Source organism: Acomys minous (genome assembly GCF_964271855.1).
Source record: "Acomys minous genome assembly, chromosome: 14".
NCBI classification, from domain to species: Eukaryota; Metazoa; Chordata; class Mammalia; order Rodentia; family Muridae; genus Acomys; species Acomys minous.
The window spans coordinates 48,528,334-48,545,535 of NC_140496.1; the positions used below are offsets into that span (position 1 = coordinate 48,528,334).

At 46.8% G+C, this 17,202-nt stretch overlaps 1 protein-coding gene across 8 annotated transcripts in view; it reads right to left on the reverse strand.

The window, feature by feature from the left end:
* The window catches only part of SLC10A7 (solute carrier family 10 member 7), a 229,376-nt gene that overhangs the window by 210,092 nt on the left and 2,082 nt on the right, over positions 1–17,202 (reverse strand). For all 8 annotated transcript variants that reach the window (XM_084757534.1, XM_084757533.1, XM_084757535.1 and 5 more), the window contains exon 2: positions 9,082–9,164. In XM_084757534.1, coding sequence (XP_084613660.1) covers positions 9,082–9,164 — 83 coding nt within the window. The remainder of the gene's footprint in view (positions 1–9,081; positions 9,165–17,202) is intronic.

Below are 17,202 nucleotides of genomic sequence, written 5' to 3' on the forward strand. Positions count from 1 at the left end.
TGCTCGGTCTATAAACAGCAGCCTGCTGCAGGCTCACCCACGGGCTGCCACACTCTCACACATACCACTAGCACCTCTGACTCCCCACCAGGAGACGCACCAGTTCCTCTTTGGTCCAAATGTCTCTAATGGCATGGAAGGTTCTGGCAGTCTGGGAATACCTGACCCACCAGAAGAACCACACTAGGTCCTAGGATGGACCTAAAAGAGAACAGGGCATCATACAATGAATCAGAATCTTCAAAGTTGCACCCTTAAAAAGTCTGGCACTGGCACTTTACAAATGCTCAATAGTTCTGGAAGGGGCTGGAGAGATGGCTCACAGGTTAAGAGCACTGACTGTTCTTTCAGAGGTCCTGAGTTCAATTCCCAGCAACTACATGGTGGTCATAACCATCTATAATGAGATCTGGTGCCCTCTTCTGTCATGCAGGATACAGGGAAAGCATTGTATATATAATAAATAAATCTTAAAAAAAAAAAAGTTCTGGAAGCAACTATCAGTTAAGTGTGCTCAGAAGCTCCTGATGCATATCAGGTAAATACGGTTTTTAAAAGATTATAATAATAAAACTTTTAGCCAGAATGCAAGAAGTAAGACATTTGCACATATTTGTCACAGGAATATCAAACATCATTTACACTTCTCAAGAATAATTTGGGGACATATACCACGAATAATACAATCTCTTGGACACAATTCTACTTCTAGGTAGTAATTCAAAGGGCAAAAGTGGCTGCAGATATTCATCATGTCATTTATTTGCCCGTTTGCTTGTTTGCTTTGAAATGTGGTCTCAAAGCAGTTCAGGCTGGCCTCAGATTCTGTAAACAGCCAAGAGAAAGAACTCCTGCCCCTCCTGCCCCTCTCACCTGAGTACTGGGATTACAGGCCCGTGCCCACCACACCTGGGCTTCCTTCCTGCTAGGTGAGCACTCCCAGTCACACCATATGGCTATCCCACAACGTTATCTATGAAGAGTCAAGTGTGAAGACAACTGAAATGTGCAAACCTGGTCCCACCACAGTGACATTCAGCCTCCTTTGTGGCCAAAGCACTGGAATGAGCCGACCACAGAAGCCAGGAGACAAAAAAAAGCAGCCTTGCCTTTAGATTGTTTATCCCAGATGCTTGTCAGAGAGACAACCAACACTAGCATGGGAGAGAACACTTAAATAGGCCGCAGTCTGAGCAGTGCTGTGATCTTCTAACTGCCGAGGAGGATGGCAGTACAGTCTCCACTAGCACAAGCTATGGAGAAAGCCGATAACTTGATCCTTCATTCAAGAAATGCTGAATGGGGCTGAGAGCCTGGTTCAGTAACAGAGTGCTGTCATTTATGGACAAGGCCTGGACAAGGACAAGGTTCCACCCCCGAACCCCCACCCCCACCCCTGGGCAAGCACCCAGACCTGTATTTACTCCCCAGAACCCACTTTTAAAAGCTGGGCATGGTGCCATGTGCTTGTAACCCCAGGATGAAAGAGGCAAAGGCAAGCAGGTCCCTAGGGTCTCACTGCTCAACCCACTTATCCTACTTAATGAGTTCCAGGCCAGTGAGACCTTGTCACAAAAAATACAGGGGGTGGGGATGAGGGACAAGGCCTAAGGAACAATTCCAGAAGTTGTCCCCTACACACACACACACACACACACACACACACACACACACAAATTTAAAAACAAGGAAACAGAAAATAAAGAGCAAATAAGGTCCATAATACTCATATTTATTTTTATGTGCATTTAAGGCCATATATTTGAATATGCCACCATGAATAACTGAATGCTGAGTCTGTAGGACAGTTTGTTTATTTACACATAATACAGGTCAAACTCTACTCCACAGCACACACTGACTATATTAAAGCCTCTTCACACCAGGGCTCTGAGTAGGATGCAGGAAGATGTTAATTTCCCTTTGAGCCCTTGTTTGACCTTTCTCAGACTTCCTTTCTAAGACTCAGCATCTGGGCTCTGGGCTTGAAACAAACAGCATAAACCAAAAGTTTAGAATTTATTATATTTACTTTTCAGTTAATGGGATTTCAAAAGTCATCATCGGTTTAGAAACACACACACACACACACACAAACGTGCATTCTGGTGTACTAAGGACATGCATGTACCCAAGTATATGCAGGTAGGCAGCCCATACATGGCATCCTATCATGTTTCACCTTTTATTTTTCTTTTTGTACTTTTGGGGGTTTTTGGTTGTTTCAACATAGGGTTTTTCTGTTTATAGCCCTGCCGGTCCTGAACTCACTTTGTAGTCCAGGCTGGCCTCGAACTCACAGAGATTCTCCTGCCTCTGCCTCCCAAGTGCTGGGATTAAAGGCGTGTGCCACCACGCCTGGCATCTCTGCATCTCTCAGCTTCTGCTGGCTCCGTGTTCCTTGGCATGTGGCAGCATTGCCAGTTCCCTCCGTGAGCTCTTCCTCCTGGAACAGCAGCCCTTGGATCCAGGCTCTCCCTAGGCCTAGGACAGCCCAACAGTAAGGGCCTTTGCTTTAGTTACACCTGCGAAGAGCCTAATTCCTTTATGATCTCCATCCACGGGTAGAGTGGGCTAGGAGGACAGGTCAGTTTGTAAGGTGCCTGCTACACAAACATGAAGACCCCCATGCAACACACTGTGCGTGGTGAATTGTGCGTGCCATCCCAGTGCACGCAGGGGTCGGAGTACAAACAGGCAGATCCCTCAAGTTCAGTAGGCAGGCAGCCTAGCCAGTTGGTGAACTGGGGTTCGGTGAGCCACTCTACTACAAAGACGAATGTAGAGAGTCAGAGAATACCAGACCCGGACCACGGACATACACCAACACAAACACACACAGATACCACATACACACAGCCTGTACACACAAAGTAAAAGAAATATCTAAAGTAATTTTAGATTAGACATCATTAAATCTATGTATGAGTAACACTCCATGCAATGTTCACCATAAATCAAAGCTGAGTAGGACAAGTGAAGTGCTTTCAAATAAGCCAAGTCAAAAATTCACTATCTCGGGGGCTGGAGCGATGGGTCAGTGGTTAGAGCACTGCCTGCTCTTCCAAAGGACCCGGGTTCAATTTCCAGCACCCACATGGCAGCTCACAACTGTCTGTAACTCTTAAGATCTGACACCCTCACACCAATGCATATACACTTAAAAAAAATTAAATAAAATATTTTTAAAAAATTCACTACCTCCAATGAACAACAACACACTTTTCTAGGACCAAGGAAGAAATTAATAATCACACACACATACACACACACACACACACACACACAAATCATAGATCCACTTCAAATTAATTGAGGATTATTAAATAAAAAGTAAATTACAAAACCGTTACTTCCTACTTCCTAACTGATGGGTTGCCCGTGAAAACAGCAGGGCTTAGATACAGTCCAGCATTATGCACTGCTGCAATCCAAGTTAAATGAATTTGAAAATGACTGACTGTTGTACTGGTTTACAAAGGGTCTTTGATGGAGGAAATGGCTTTGATGGCTACTCAGATACCATGATAAAGTACAGGATCAAAGCCCTTCATCATTACATCCAAATTAGCTGGGTAGCTCAGAGGCTTCCTAGGTGCTCACAGAAGTTGGTCCTCGGAGAGATGCTGATAGCTGTGACATTCTTCCTTCTTCTTCTCTTACAGCCCACAAAGTTGGCTGCTTCACAGAATAACATTAAATAGGAAGCTAAGGAGTAAGAGAAGTGAGGTCTCTTGACAGATTTCCTGTGGCATAAGGAACAGCTGTAGCCATTAAAGTGATACCAGGGGACATAGTTAGAGCAATGTCCCAAGCAGAGGACTTTGGTAGGGCAGCTGCTCCACCAGGCCAAGGCCAGCCGGAAGACCTCCAAGCCAGGTCTGACCTGCACCACGGCTCAGCAGACACCATTCTGCATCACTGTGCTCACAATGAGAACCAATGGTAGAACTCAGGAGGTCACAGAAAAAGCCTATCCCCTCTAACAGCGGTTACTTCTAACCAATAACCTTTCTACATACAAGGCCTACAGTTAACAGGAAAACACATCCTGTATCGGTTACTTTCAGTGAGAATATTTAGAATTGTTGGGATGAAATTTATCAGTTCTAAGGGCCCAGAAAGATGGCTCAGCAATTAATAGCACTGTCGCTCTTCCAGAGGAACGGGGCTCAAGTCCCAGCACCCACAAGGCAGCTCACAACTGCCTGTAACTCCAGTTCCAGGGTATCTGACACCCTCACACAGACATACATGCAGGCAAAACACTAATGCACATGAAAAGGGGATAGAGGGGGAGAACAAAACATTTTGCCACATGGTGGTGGTACAGCCTTTAATCCCAGCATTCAGGAAGGCAGAGGCAGATGGATCACTGTGAGTTCACGGCCAGCAGCCAAGGCTACACAGAAACCCTGTTCTCAAAAACCCAAGAAAGAAAGAAACTTATCAGTTCAAAACACTAAAGACTAATCCTATGTACTGGAAAAAAAAAAAAGCTCAATGAAAAGATTTATAACAGACCAATAACTACAGAATAAAAAATTTAGTAAAAACCAGTCTCCCATGCTATTAACAGGATGACCTAAGAAGGGGGAACTTTAGTCTTTGTCTGACTTTGTTTTCTATTGTTGTGATAAACACCATGACCCAAAGCACCATGGGAAGGCAACAGTTACTTCATCTTATACTTCCAGGTTACAGTCTGTCACTGAAGGAATTTGGGGCAGAAACTCAGCCGGGAATCTGGAGGCAGTAACTAAGCAGAGACCATGGAGGAGACTGCTCACTGGCTTGCCCTCGGTGGCTTGTTCCGCTTGCTCTTTTATACCGCCCATGCCCTCTGGCCCAGAGGCAACACAGTGGGCTGTAACTTCCCATAGCAATCATCAGTCAAGAGAACGCTTCAACAAGCAGTCTGACAGCAAGAACCCATTGGATATGGCTCCCTCTTTGCAGACAACTCTAAGTTTATGTCAAGTCAACAAAAGGTCACGCCACAACACAACCCTACGACCTGACTGGCTGCGTGCCTGGGCACGTACTCAAAGGCTTCCACCTCCTACCACAGAAATCCTTGCAAACCTGTATCCATTGCTGTGCTGAGGAGAGCTAGAAAGCAGAAGCAGCCTAGAGGGCCAGCAGCTGCTGACTGGATAATGAAAGTATGGCAGATATCCGCAATAGAGTAGCACTCAGTTGTAAAGAAAAATAAAAGCATTACATTTACAGAAAAACTGACGGAACTGGAAAATATCATACTGAGGTAAGCCAAGCCCAGAAAGACAAAGTCTGTGTAATCTTTCACATGTGCTCCAAATTCGTAGATTCCCGAATTTGTTGGCAGAATCTGAGGAAAGAGGAGAGCAGAACACGTGACGTGAATGAGTGGTGGGGATTAAAGTGTTAAGCCGGGACAGAAGTGGGGGGGAAGGAAGGAAAGGAGGGGACAGAATGTATTTTAAGTCTATGGAAACTCACCATTTTACAAACTAATTAAAGCATAACTTAAAAGCTGGGTGTGGTGGCGCACACCTTTTATCTCAGCACTCGGGAGGCAGAGGCAGGTGGGTCTCTGTGAGTTCAATGCCAGCCTGGTCTACAAAGTGAGTCCAGGACAGCCAAGGCTACACAGAGAAAACCTGTCTCGAAAAACCAAAAAAAGAACAAGACAAAACAAAACAAAAAAACCTGTAATTTTTTAAAAAAAGGATTTTGGAGCTGAGGAGATGGCTACTCTTCTGGAGGACCTGGGCTCAGTTCCTAGCAATCACAGGGTAGCTAATAACCAACACCCTCTTTATACGCCGCCACGGGCAATGCACATACATGGCACACAGACACACACGAAGACAAAACACCAAGACACGTAAAATAACAATAACTAAATCTGTACAAGTAAAATGTTAAAGTGTTTGAAAGAATGAAGCCTTCATGAGTGGACAATGCTCAACTAGGAGCCACTAAGTGAGAATCTAATGTTGGGTATGAGCTATGTCCCTACAGGAGGTATTCAAAAGCAAACAACACAGGCTGCTGCTCTTGGGTACCCACAGTAACTAGAGGCTAAGACCCTACTGCTGAAGACACTGTACACTTCAGTCACACCACATCGAGAAGTCAGGCTCGCCTAAACTGACCATCTGAAACCTTCTTCTTTGCAAGCTGGCTTTCACAGTGCCAGATGCTGCTACGGAGGCTGCTGGAGGATGAAAGTCGTCAGTTGTTATGCACTGGACCCTCGATCCAAGATATGCATGCCCAGCAGTGCAATAATGCCATGACTGGTAAGAGGGTAACCAACCACTTCAAAAACTAGGTTTAAGGCCTGCTCCACAGGAAAGAATTCCTGCCTGGAACCGTAAACCTAGGGTTGGGGAGGTCACATACCCTACCCTAGGATGAGGTGGTACATAGAGGGGGCATCCACTATTGTTTTACTAAACAGGCACATTGCCAAATTGTATTCTAAATATTTACATTTATACCCATAGATTCATGCTGCTCTCAATCTTGGCCAGAGAAGTCCCCTCCTACAGTAGATCGCAGTTAATGCAAAAACTCATAACTGTTCAAAGTGCTAAGAATAAGTAACTATTGAGAGCTCAGTTCTAAATATGATTTTCCCATCTATAAGAATAACATGTTACACCGGGCATCCCAGCACTTGGGAGACATAGGTAGGCAGATCTTTGTAAGTTCGAGACCAGCCTGGTCTACAAGGGGAGTCCAGGAAAGCCAAGACTACACAGAGAAACCCTGTCTCGAAAAACAAAAACAAACAAAGAATAACATGTTACAATATTTATTTTTGGCATATCTGTATGTGCTGTGTATGTACACATGTATATATGTACGTATGTTTACATACATGTGGATGCACATTTATGTATGTGGGTGTACATGTGTACATGTATGCACTTACATGTGGAGGCTCAGGGATGATATCCTATCCTCAGACCTCCTGAATATATTGACAAGAAGAAAGAAATCAACAAAACCAAACAGGATAGGTAACATGGGAACAGCTCTAAAACTGAGAGAAAAAAATGTCTCCAGCCAGGATTTCAACTATACATGGCCAATAAATCCTTGGCTACACTATCCTCTAAACTTGCCGTTTTTTAACCTGTTCTTCAGTTTATCTATTGAGGGGCAGGGTGTTTCCATGAGGCCAGAATCCCCAGAGAGCCTGGTTTAGCTACCCTCCCTTATCAGCAAATCCCATCCCCCCTCCTACTGCTGAGATCACAGTGGGCTGCTGCACCCACTCGGCTTGTTTGTGGGTTCTGCAAACCCAAACTCTGGCCCTCATACTTGTAGGCAAGTGTTTATCCACCAAGCCATCTCCCAGCCCCTAGAAGTTATATTTTTATAATTGTGTGGAATGTCTTGAGAAACCACCCAATATTGTCTTTTTTTTCCTCCTCCATTTTAAGTGAAAAAGAGTCACATACACTTCCCGCTCCTCTCTCACATGTGAAGATCTCTCTGTAGCTTTGCTCTTGAGAGAATCCATTTCAGTGAAGACAGGATCAGTAGGCACCCTCACCTACGTGCATGACAGACTGTGACGTCTCAAAATACGAACATCTTTTTCTTTCTCTTTTTTGCTTCTCAAGACTGGGTTTCCCTGTGTAGCTCTGGCTGTTCTAGAATTCACTCTGTAGACCAAGCCTGGAACTCAGACCCGCCTGCCTCGGCCTCCCACGCCTGGAACTTAAGGTGTGCCCAACCACCGCCCAATTGTTTTGTTTTGTTTTTTAAACAACTATCATAGTGGTTGAATGGCCTCTTTTTACAAGTAGTTCAGGGTTGACATAACAAACATGACTAGATAGCGGAAGGCTCAAGAACAAAAGGTAACTCACAGAGTTCTGGAAAGCAACCCACCTGAAGCACCTCAGCACCCCACCCCCCCCCCCAGCAGACAGCGCAGCGGCACTGCAGCTTTCTCCACAGCTCATTACCATAATAAAACACATTCAATTTACCTTTAGATAGCACTAAAAAATAAACTTTTAAAGAAAAAGTTAGTTCTTCATTCTCTGGTTCTTGTTTTGTGTAGTCATGCTAACCTTGAACCCATGGCGATTTCCCAACCTCAGCCTCCCGAGTACAAGGTGTGGTGGTTTGAGTAACACTAGGCCCCATGTGCGGGCCAAGCCAGGCCCAGTTAGCCGTCTCCGCACCATGCTTGTTGCCTCAACGTGCAAGCTCTCCCTGCTGCTCCCGCATCTTGCCACTCTGATACCCTGCTCCCACCACGAAATGGGCCTGGCCTCTGAAGCTGTAAGCAACCAATTGGATTTTTTTTTATAAGTTGCCTTGGCCAGTGGGTCTCTCCACAGCAATAGAAAAGTAAGTAAGAAACCAGTAGTGGCACACACCACTACACCTGCTAGAAAATACTTTTGGTTTGTTTTTGCAAAACAGGGTTTATCTGTGTAGCCTTGCCCGTCCCGGAACCAGGACCTGTAGACCAGGCTAGCCTCAGACACAGACATCTGCCTGCTTTGGCCTCCCAAGTGATGGGATTAAAAGCTTATGCCACCACATCCAGCTACCAGACATCGTTTTTTCATAATAGGTAAGATATATTACTGTAGTCTTACTTTCTGTGTCCTTGATTACATCTCTTCATAAGAATATTTTTCATACCCATTTCTTCATTTTAAAAAACTGGTCATCAAAAAACAACAAAATAGGCAGAGCGTGGTGTGCACTTGGGAGGCAGAGGCAGGTGGACCGACGTTGAGTTCCAGGCCAGCCTGGTCTATAAATTGAGTCCAGGACAGCCAAGGCTACACAGAAAAACCTGGTTTCGGAAAAAACAAAAAACAAAAACAACACCAATAACAAAATAGTCATTCTAATGCCATCTCTGCGTCCTCAGTGCTCAACTGGGAAGTTGTGTATGTAAATGCAGCACGCAGCCCTGCTGCTGTCCGGCCACGTCATCTCATCACAGTGAAGCCTTCAGGCAGTAACCGCTTGACAAAAGGCCCCTGGAATTTCAGCACTCAGTGCAAGCTAACTTCTCTGCACTGCTTTTCATGCGCCACAGGTGACAGACAGTACCTCTGTTTTTAACGACAGTCCACTGTTGAAGAATATCGTAGCGACGGCAATGTAGGACACAGTTATTTCTGGCTTCAGGGGACCTGAAAAGAAAGCAATGAGTTACTGTTAGAAAGGCATCTGCAGCAGGGCAGCCAGTCTATCACTCTGTCCAAAGACTTTGAGCTTTCACGATGTGCCCTCCTTCCACGCGATGCTACCTTGGTCCAGAGAGGCTCTCTTAGGACCTCGGCTTTCTGGTTCAGTACTTTATCCTCAAACCAGAAGAATGAAAGGGCTCACTCAAAAGCAGGTAAACAACAGCCTTCAGATACACTCAGGTCCATGACCCCCCCCCCACAGACACAGCCTTCAGATACACTCAGGTCCATGACCCCCCCACACACACACAGACACAGCCTTCAGATATACTCAGGTCCATGACTCCACCCCTACAGACACAGCCTTCAGATACACTCAGGTCCATGACCCCCCCCCACAGACACAGCCTTCAGATACACTCAGGTCCATGACCCCCCCACACACACACAGACACAGCCTTCAGATATACTCAGGTCCATGACCCCCCCCCCACAGACACAGCCTTCAGATACACTCAGGTCCATGACCCCCCCCCCCACAGACACAGCCTTCAGATACACTCAGGTCCATGACCCCCCACACACAGACACAGCCTTCAGATACACTCAGGTCCATGACCCCCCCCCCACAGACACAGCCTTCAGATACACTCAGGTCCATGACCCCCCCACACACACACAGACACAGCCTTCAGATACACTCAGGTCCATGACCCCCCCCCCACAGACACAGCCTTCAGATACACTCAGGTCCATGACCCCCCCCCACAGACACAGCCTTCAGATATACTCAGGTCCATGACCCCCCCCCACAGACACAGCCTTCAGATACACTCAGGTCCATGACCCCCCCCCCACAGACACAGCCTTCAGATACACTCAGGTCCATGACCCCCCCCCACAGACACAGCCTTCAGATACACTCAGGTCCATGACCCCCCCCCCACAGACACAGCCTTCAGATACACTCAGGTCCATGACCCCCCCCCCCCACAGACACAGCCTTCAGATACACTCAGGTCCATGACCCCCCCCCCCACAGACACAGCCTTCAGATACACTCAGGTCCATGACCCCCCCCCACACACACAGACACAGCCTTCAGATACACTCAGGTCCATGACCCCCCCCCCACAGACACAGCCTTCAGATACACTCAGGTCCATGACCCCCACACACACACACAGACACAGCCTTCAGATACACTCAGGTCCATGACCCCCCCCCCACAGACACAGCCTTCAGATACACTCAGGTCCATGACCCCCCCACACACACACAGACACAGCCTTCAGATATACTCAGGTCCATGACCCCCCACACACAGACACAGCCTTCAGATACACTCAGGTCCATGATCCCCCCCTACAGACACAGCCTTCAGATACACTCAGGTCCATGACACCCCCCCCACAGACACAGCCTTCAGATACACTCAGGTCCATGACCCCCACACACACACACAGACACAGCCTTCAGATACACTCAGGTCCATGACCCCCCCCCACAGACACAGCCTTCAGATATACTCAGGTCCATGACCCCCCCCCACAGACACAGCCTTCAGATACACTCAGGTCCATGACCCCCCCCCACAGACACAGCCTTCAGATACACTCAGGTCCATGACCCCCCCCCCACAGACACAGCCTTCAGATACACTCAGGTCCATGACCCCCCCCCCCACAGACACAGCCTTCAGATACACTCAGGTCCATGACCCCCCCCCCCCCACAGACACAGCCTTCAGATACACTCAGGTCCATGACCCCCCCCCCACAGACACAGCCTTCAGATACACTCAGGTCCATGACCCCCCCCCCACAGACACAGCCTTCAGATACACTCAGGTCCATGACCCCCCCCCCCACAGACACAGCCTTCAGATACACTCAGGTCCATGACCCCCCCCCCAGACACAGCCTTCAGATACACTCAGGTCCATGACCCCCCCCTACAGACACAGCCTTCAGATACACTCAGGTCCATGACCCCCCACACACACACAGACACAGCCTTCAGATACACTCAGGTCCAAGGACCCCCACCAGAGTCACTACTCACGGTAGCAAACAAAAACCCCTAATGCACAGATGAGTCACGGGGAAGAAATCCTCCTAAGTTAGCAAACATTTTACTTCTAGGACATATAAATACAAGCACGTACTTCTGCACACATCCAGTCCTGCCCAGCAGTATTCACTGCGCCAACACGTAGTGAGCGCCTACTGAATGAAGGACAAGGCGAGCACAGAGCACCTAATGATACATTACCGTGACTGTAACTATCAAGCTGGGCCCCATCTTGGGCCCTGTGGGCTCTGCCCTCTAGAGAATCAATCCTCTCTGCACATGCGTCTGTGCTGTAAGAACCACAGAAGCTACTTGTCTTTAAAGAATCAGTTGAGATCTATGCTACCCAAAGAACCAACATCTTCAAAACATATGCAATTCTTAGAAAAACTACATTTCAAACAGGTACAAGTGGTTCTCCAGAAGTGGCTAAATTGTCCTCCATTCCCTCCATCTAGATATCTGGCCATGTTGGGCAACCTTTGGGTGTTACACTTCCGGTGGTCAGGCCGGGCCATGTTGGGAGACCTTTGAGTGTCACACTTCCGGTGGTCAGGCCTGACCCTGGCATGACTTGGAAAGATCAGGAATTCTGCCAGCCACTCGTGGAGACATGAAATAGCCCTGCAAACAAACTACGTGTCTAAAACGTCAACAGTGCCCAGGCTGAGAAGCTGAGGTAGATAGTCCTTGGATCTCCTGTACTGGATTAAATAGTGTTCCTGAAAGTCGTATCTATACAGAATCCATGCGCGGCACCGTGTTTAGAAACAGGACTACTGTAGAGGAAATCAAGTTAAGGTGAGGTCTTACTGCAATTGGGGGGTTAACAACAACGACGTTTGCATGTGTGCTTGTGTTTGCAGTAGCAGGGACGAAGCTGAGGGTCTCACGCGTGCTTGGCAAGCACTCTGCCACTAAGCAACATCAACAGGCTGCCCCAGTGACTGGAATTCTAAAAGGATTACTGGATGCAGACACATAGTGAAGACCGGGCAAAGACAGAAGTTATAAACACTATATCCTAAGGAAAGGCAGAGTAAACACCACGGACTACAAGAAGCAAAGAAAAGCAACTGCCCAGAGTATTTGGAGAACAGCCTGTGCTTGGACTCTGGCCTACAGAACTGGGAGAGAATAAATTCTGTCATTCTGATGTATTTCTTATACAAATTCTTGCTAAACCAGTTTGCTTCAAATCATATAACAGGATCACGATCATACACACATCGATAGTGTGTGTGTGTGTGTGTGTGTGTGTGTGTGTGTGTGTACAACAAATAACACAATCACCGAGTCCCAAAACTCTCCACCATTTCTATTGATATTTTCAATTTATGGACAGATGAGCTGGGCAGTGGTGGCACATGCTTTAATCCCAGCACTTGGGAGACAGAGGCAGGTGGATCTTTGAGTTCGAGGTCAGCCTGGTCTACAGTGCAAGTTCCAAGACAGCCAGGGCTGTTACCAAGAGAAACCCTGTCTTGGAAAACAAAAAACAAAAAACAAAAAACATATGGATAGATGATCAAACTTTGAAAGAAATCATTATTTATTCATTCAACAAACACTTGTTAAGCCACCAGTATATCTTAGGCATTTGTAAGACAACAGCAAATAAAAGAAATGAAAGTCTCTTCAAACAGTGTAATAAAAAATTTTGTGTATCTAGCATTAATACCCAGCATTTCCCTGAGACTGGGAAAGCAGAGCGCACAGGGACAAGCTAGAAAAGCATTCCATTTGTGACATACATTTCTAAAAAAGAGGTACAAAAAAACGGAACAGAGGGCCAGGTGTGGTGGCCCATGCCTTTAATCCCAGCACTTGGGAGGCAGAGGCAGGCGGATCGCTGTGAGTTCGAGGCCAGCCTGGTCTACAAAGAGAGTCCAGGACAGCCAAGGCTACACAGAGAAACCCTGCCTCGAAAAAAAAAAAACAAACAAAAAAAACGGAACGACTCACACAATCAAAAGAAAATAGGCCAATAAGAAAATGAAGCCGCCAGGCGTGGTGGCGCACACCTTTAATCCCAGCACTTGAGGCAGAGGCAGGCAGATCGCTGTGAGTTCAAGGTCAGCCTGGTCTACAAAGCGAGTCCAGAGCAGCCAAGGCTACATAGAGAGACCCTGTCTCAAAAAACCAAAACAAAACAAAAAAAAAAAACAAAAAAAAAAAAAAAAAGAAAAGAAAATGAAGCCATTTTGACCTCTAACACCCATTCTTATTATTTTGTTGTTACTGTTTGGTTTTTTGAGACATGGTCTCTTGAGTGTCCTGGAACTAACTCACTCTGAAGACCCAGGATGGCCTCCAACTCAGAGATCTGCCTGCTTCTGCCTCCCTAACAACAGGATTAAGGGCGTGTGCTATCTAGCCTGCCTCGCCCAGAAGAAAGAAGAAACTCTCCTGGAATGCTGAAGGAACTGGGGACATCCCACAGAAGCCACTGTCATCTTAATCAATCCCCCCACCAAGCACCATAGAAAACATTCCCAGACTGCAGGGCAGGGGCACAAGCTTTCAATCCTAGAAAAGGCAGGTGGGTCTCTGTGAGAAGGCCAGCCAGGGCTACACAGGGAGCACCTGCTTAACGTGAATTAAAGGCCCAGTGTGGTAGGCACACCTTTAATCCCAGCACTTGGGAGGCAGAGGCAGGTGGACTGCTGTGAGTTCGAGGCCAGCCTGGTCTACAAAGTGAGTCCAGGATAGCCAAAGCTACACAGAGAAACCTTGTCTCAAAAAACCAAAATAATAATAATAATAATAGTAATAACAACAACAACAACAACAACGGAAAGACAAGTTTCCCAAGTAGGATTCATTAATAACCGGAGACACAGGTAGGCAGGACAGCTTCCTTTCACACTCACACAGAAGCACAACTATCTTTTAGCAAGATGAAGATCACAGTGTTGAACCGCCCCGAGCTCAAAGGCTCCCAGGGGTTCATGGCTTCCCTGGGCCACAGTGGACCACATTAGCAGTACCTCAAACCTACAAAATTATGTCCACCATGGCTTTTTGTTTTCAATCTTGTTCTATATTTTTGCTTGTTTGCTTGTTTTTTGTTTTTCGAGACAGGGTTTCTCTGTGTAGCCTTGGCTGTCCTGGACTCGCTTTGTAGACCAGGCTGGCCTCGAACTCACAGCAATCTGCCTGTCTCTGCCTCCAGAGTGCTGGGATTACAGGCAGGCACCGCCTCCGCCACCACCACCCAGCTCTTGTTCCCTATTTTTTAAGGAAATGCAAAGTGAACTAAGAATGAGTTAATCTACATAATCCCCAGTACACTTCTTCCCACCTGGAAGGTTATTCAACTTGTTTACTAGGAACTATGTGCATCAATTTCCTTCCAGATTAATTTACCAATTGACTGTGGGGTGGGGAGGGGGTTGTAAAACGGTCACGTAGCTGGAGGGGGTTGGGGAGGTAAGTAAAGTGTCATGTACAAAGCTGGACTCAACACAGCGTGGATAAAACAAAACAAGGAAAATAAACCAAGTTTAGTCATCAAAGTATGAAAGCAGATAAAGGTGCAGTAAGTATCTTAAAAGTAAAATGACGAGGCCAGCCTGGTCTACAAAGCAAGGCTAGAACAGCCAAGACTACACAGAGAAATCCCATCTCAAAAAACAAACAAAGTAAAATTAAAAACAAGCATACTTCTCTTTAAGAAGGGAGGAAGGGCTAAGCCTTTAATCCCAGCACTCGGGAGGCAGAGGAAGGCAAATCCGAGTGTGAGTTGGGGCTGCCCAGGTCTACAAAGTGAGTTTCAGGCCAACCAGGGCTACACTAAATGAGACTTTGTCCTAAAACAATGTAATAAATAAATAAGATGAAGAAATGTTTCAGAGAGTGTATTATTGTGGATGCATCTTCAAAGATCGCATTCAGTCTGACAAGATGGTTTAGCGGGCAGAGCTGCTTGCCACCAAGCACGAAAACTTGAGTTCAGCCCATTGAACCCACATGGTATAAGGGAAGAACTGAGATCTGTGCTTTCTCCTCCGATCTCCATACACAGCACACAAACTCACAGATGTACACAGACTCACAATTAATTAATTGACTAAACTTTTTAAAGTCACATTTCCAACCAGGCACGGTGGTGCACACATTTAGTCTTAACACCTGGGACAGCAGGCTGCTCCCTGGAGTTGAGGCCAGCCTGGTCTATACAACAAGTTCCAGAAAAGCCAGGGTTCTGTAAAGAGACCCAGTCTCAAATGAATGAATGAATGAATGAATAAGTTTTTTTTTTATCACATTTCCAGTGTGCAAAGCTGTTAACTAAAAGAAATGCTTTAGGGAACTATAAGAAATATATAAGCTGGGAGGTGGCAGTGTACAGAGCAAATTCCAGAACAGCCAGGGCTACACAGGGAAGCTCTGTCTCGAGAAAAAAGACAAAGAAAGAAGTATATGAGAGAAATATTTTCAGTGACACTTATGCCCCTGTTCTTTCATTTTTGTTGTTGAGGGGTGCATTGAAAGTGTTGCTAGACACTGTTTAAAGTTCTGTTCTTATCAACAGACTTTCCAGGTGGCACCACCAGTTGCAATGGTCACAGAGCACACAGGCTCTCCACCTCACAGCCTCCACAGAAATGTGCGATGGTTTGACTCTTCTGAAGACAGGTAACTTTTACACAGGGAGGGCCCTAGATCAAACACCTGGATAGCTGTTGCCTAAGGTGTAGCTGATGTTGCCCTGCGCCTCTGGGAGGAGTGTGGAGATAAGACTTTTGGAGGCCCACAAAGAAAGGCGAGTGGGGCATCAACCGCTCCTAAGACTCCTCAAACGGTCCTGATGCACTGCACACGGTGTTGATCCACTAGTCCCTGGTCTCAAAATGGATCCGAGCCCGAGGCCAGGGTGGTGACTGCTTCCCTTTTGTCTCCTGAGGTGACCTTGAGCTCTCCCTGCCGACGACGCCCCCACCTTCCCACCCCCACCTCCCCACCCCCACACCCCCGCCACACACACACACACACACACACACACACACACACACTTCCTCATAGCTACACCAACCTGACTGACTGCTATTAGTGCCTGAGGCTAGCATGGGATCTGATTGGCCTTTTAACCTGTTAAAGGCTTACACACTGACCAATAAAGTCTGGTCTCCAGAGTCTGATTTTCCGGGATTCTGCTTAGGCTCTGGTGCCCTTCACCCAGCTTCCTCCTGGCTCCTGATTCCCATACCTCTGGACCAAAAAGTGGAGTACAGAAAGGTCTTTACTCCACAGGGCCTTCTCTTTATAGTAATTATTCGCCCCACCACCACCACCACCACCACAACCATTATTATAGATACTGCCATTGTTACCGTAAGAGAAAGCTCTGGTCTCCACTCCTCCCTAAACTCATCTCTGACGTGGTGCCTGGCTTCAGGCCTCAACTTCTATAAAAGAAACACTGCGCAGGCGTGGAGGGGGGCTATGGGGGAGGGGCTTGATGAGGGTGTGGTTTGTGTGTGCCACGGCCCTGGGTTCACCCCCTAGTATTCCAACCAAAAAATAAACTGGTCCCAGATGCAGTGGCACACGCCTGTCATCCCAGCACTCAGGCAGGCAGAAGCAGGCAGATCTCTGTGAGTTCGAGGCCAGCCTGGTCTACAGACTGAATCCAGGAAAGCCAGGGCAACACACAGAGAAACCCTGTCTTGAAAATAAATAAATAAATAAAAATTTAAAAATGAAGTGGCATGCTTCTACAGTTTTATGATGGGGGGGGGGATCCTGTATTAACTGCATAAGGATGGTTGAAAAATGGGACAGTATTTCTAAAACACAATAGTGTGCAAAAGTTCAGTAAGTAGAGTCTAAGTGAGCAACGCAGATCACAGAATCCATCTTGCATCTGCCAGAGCGGAGAACTGATCCAGCATGCAGCAACCTTTCCGTCCACACACTACCCGGGATACTCAGAGGAAAAGATATTTGACAAAGCCCAGCCCTG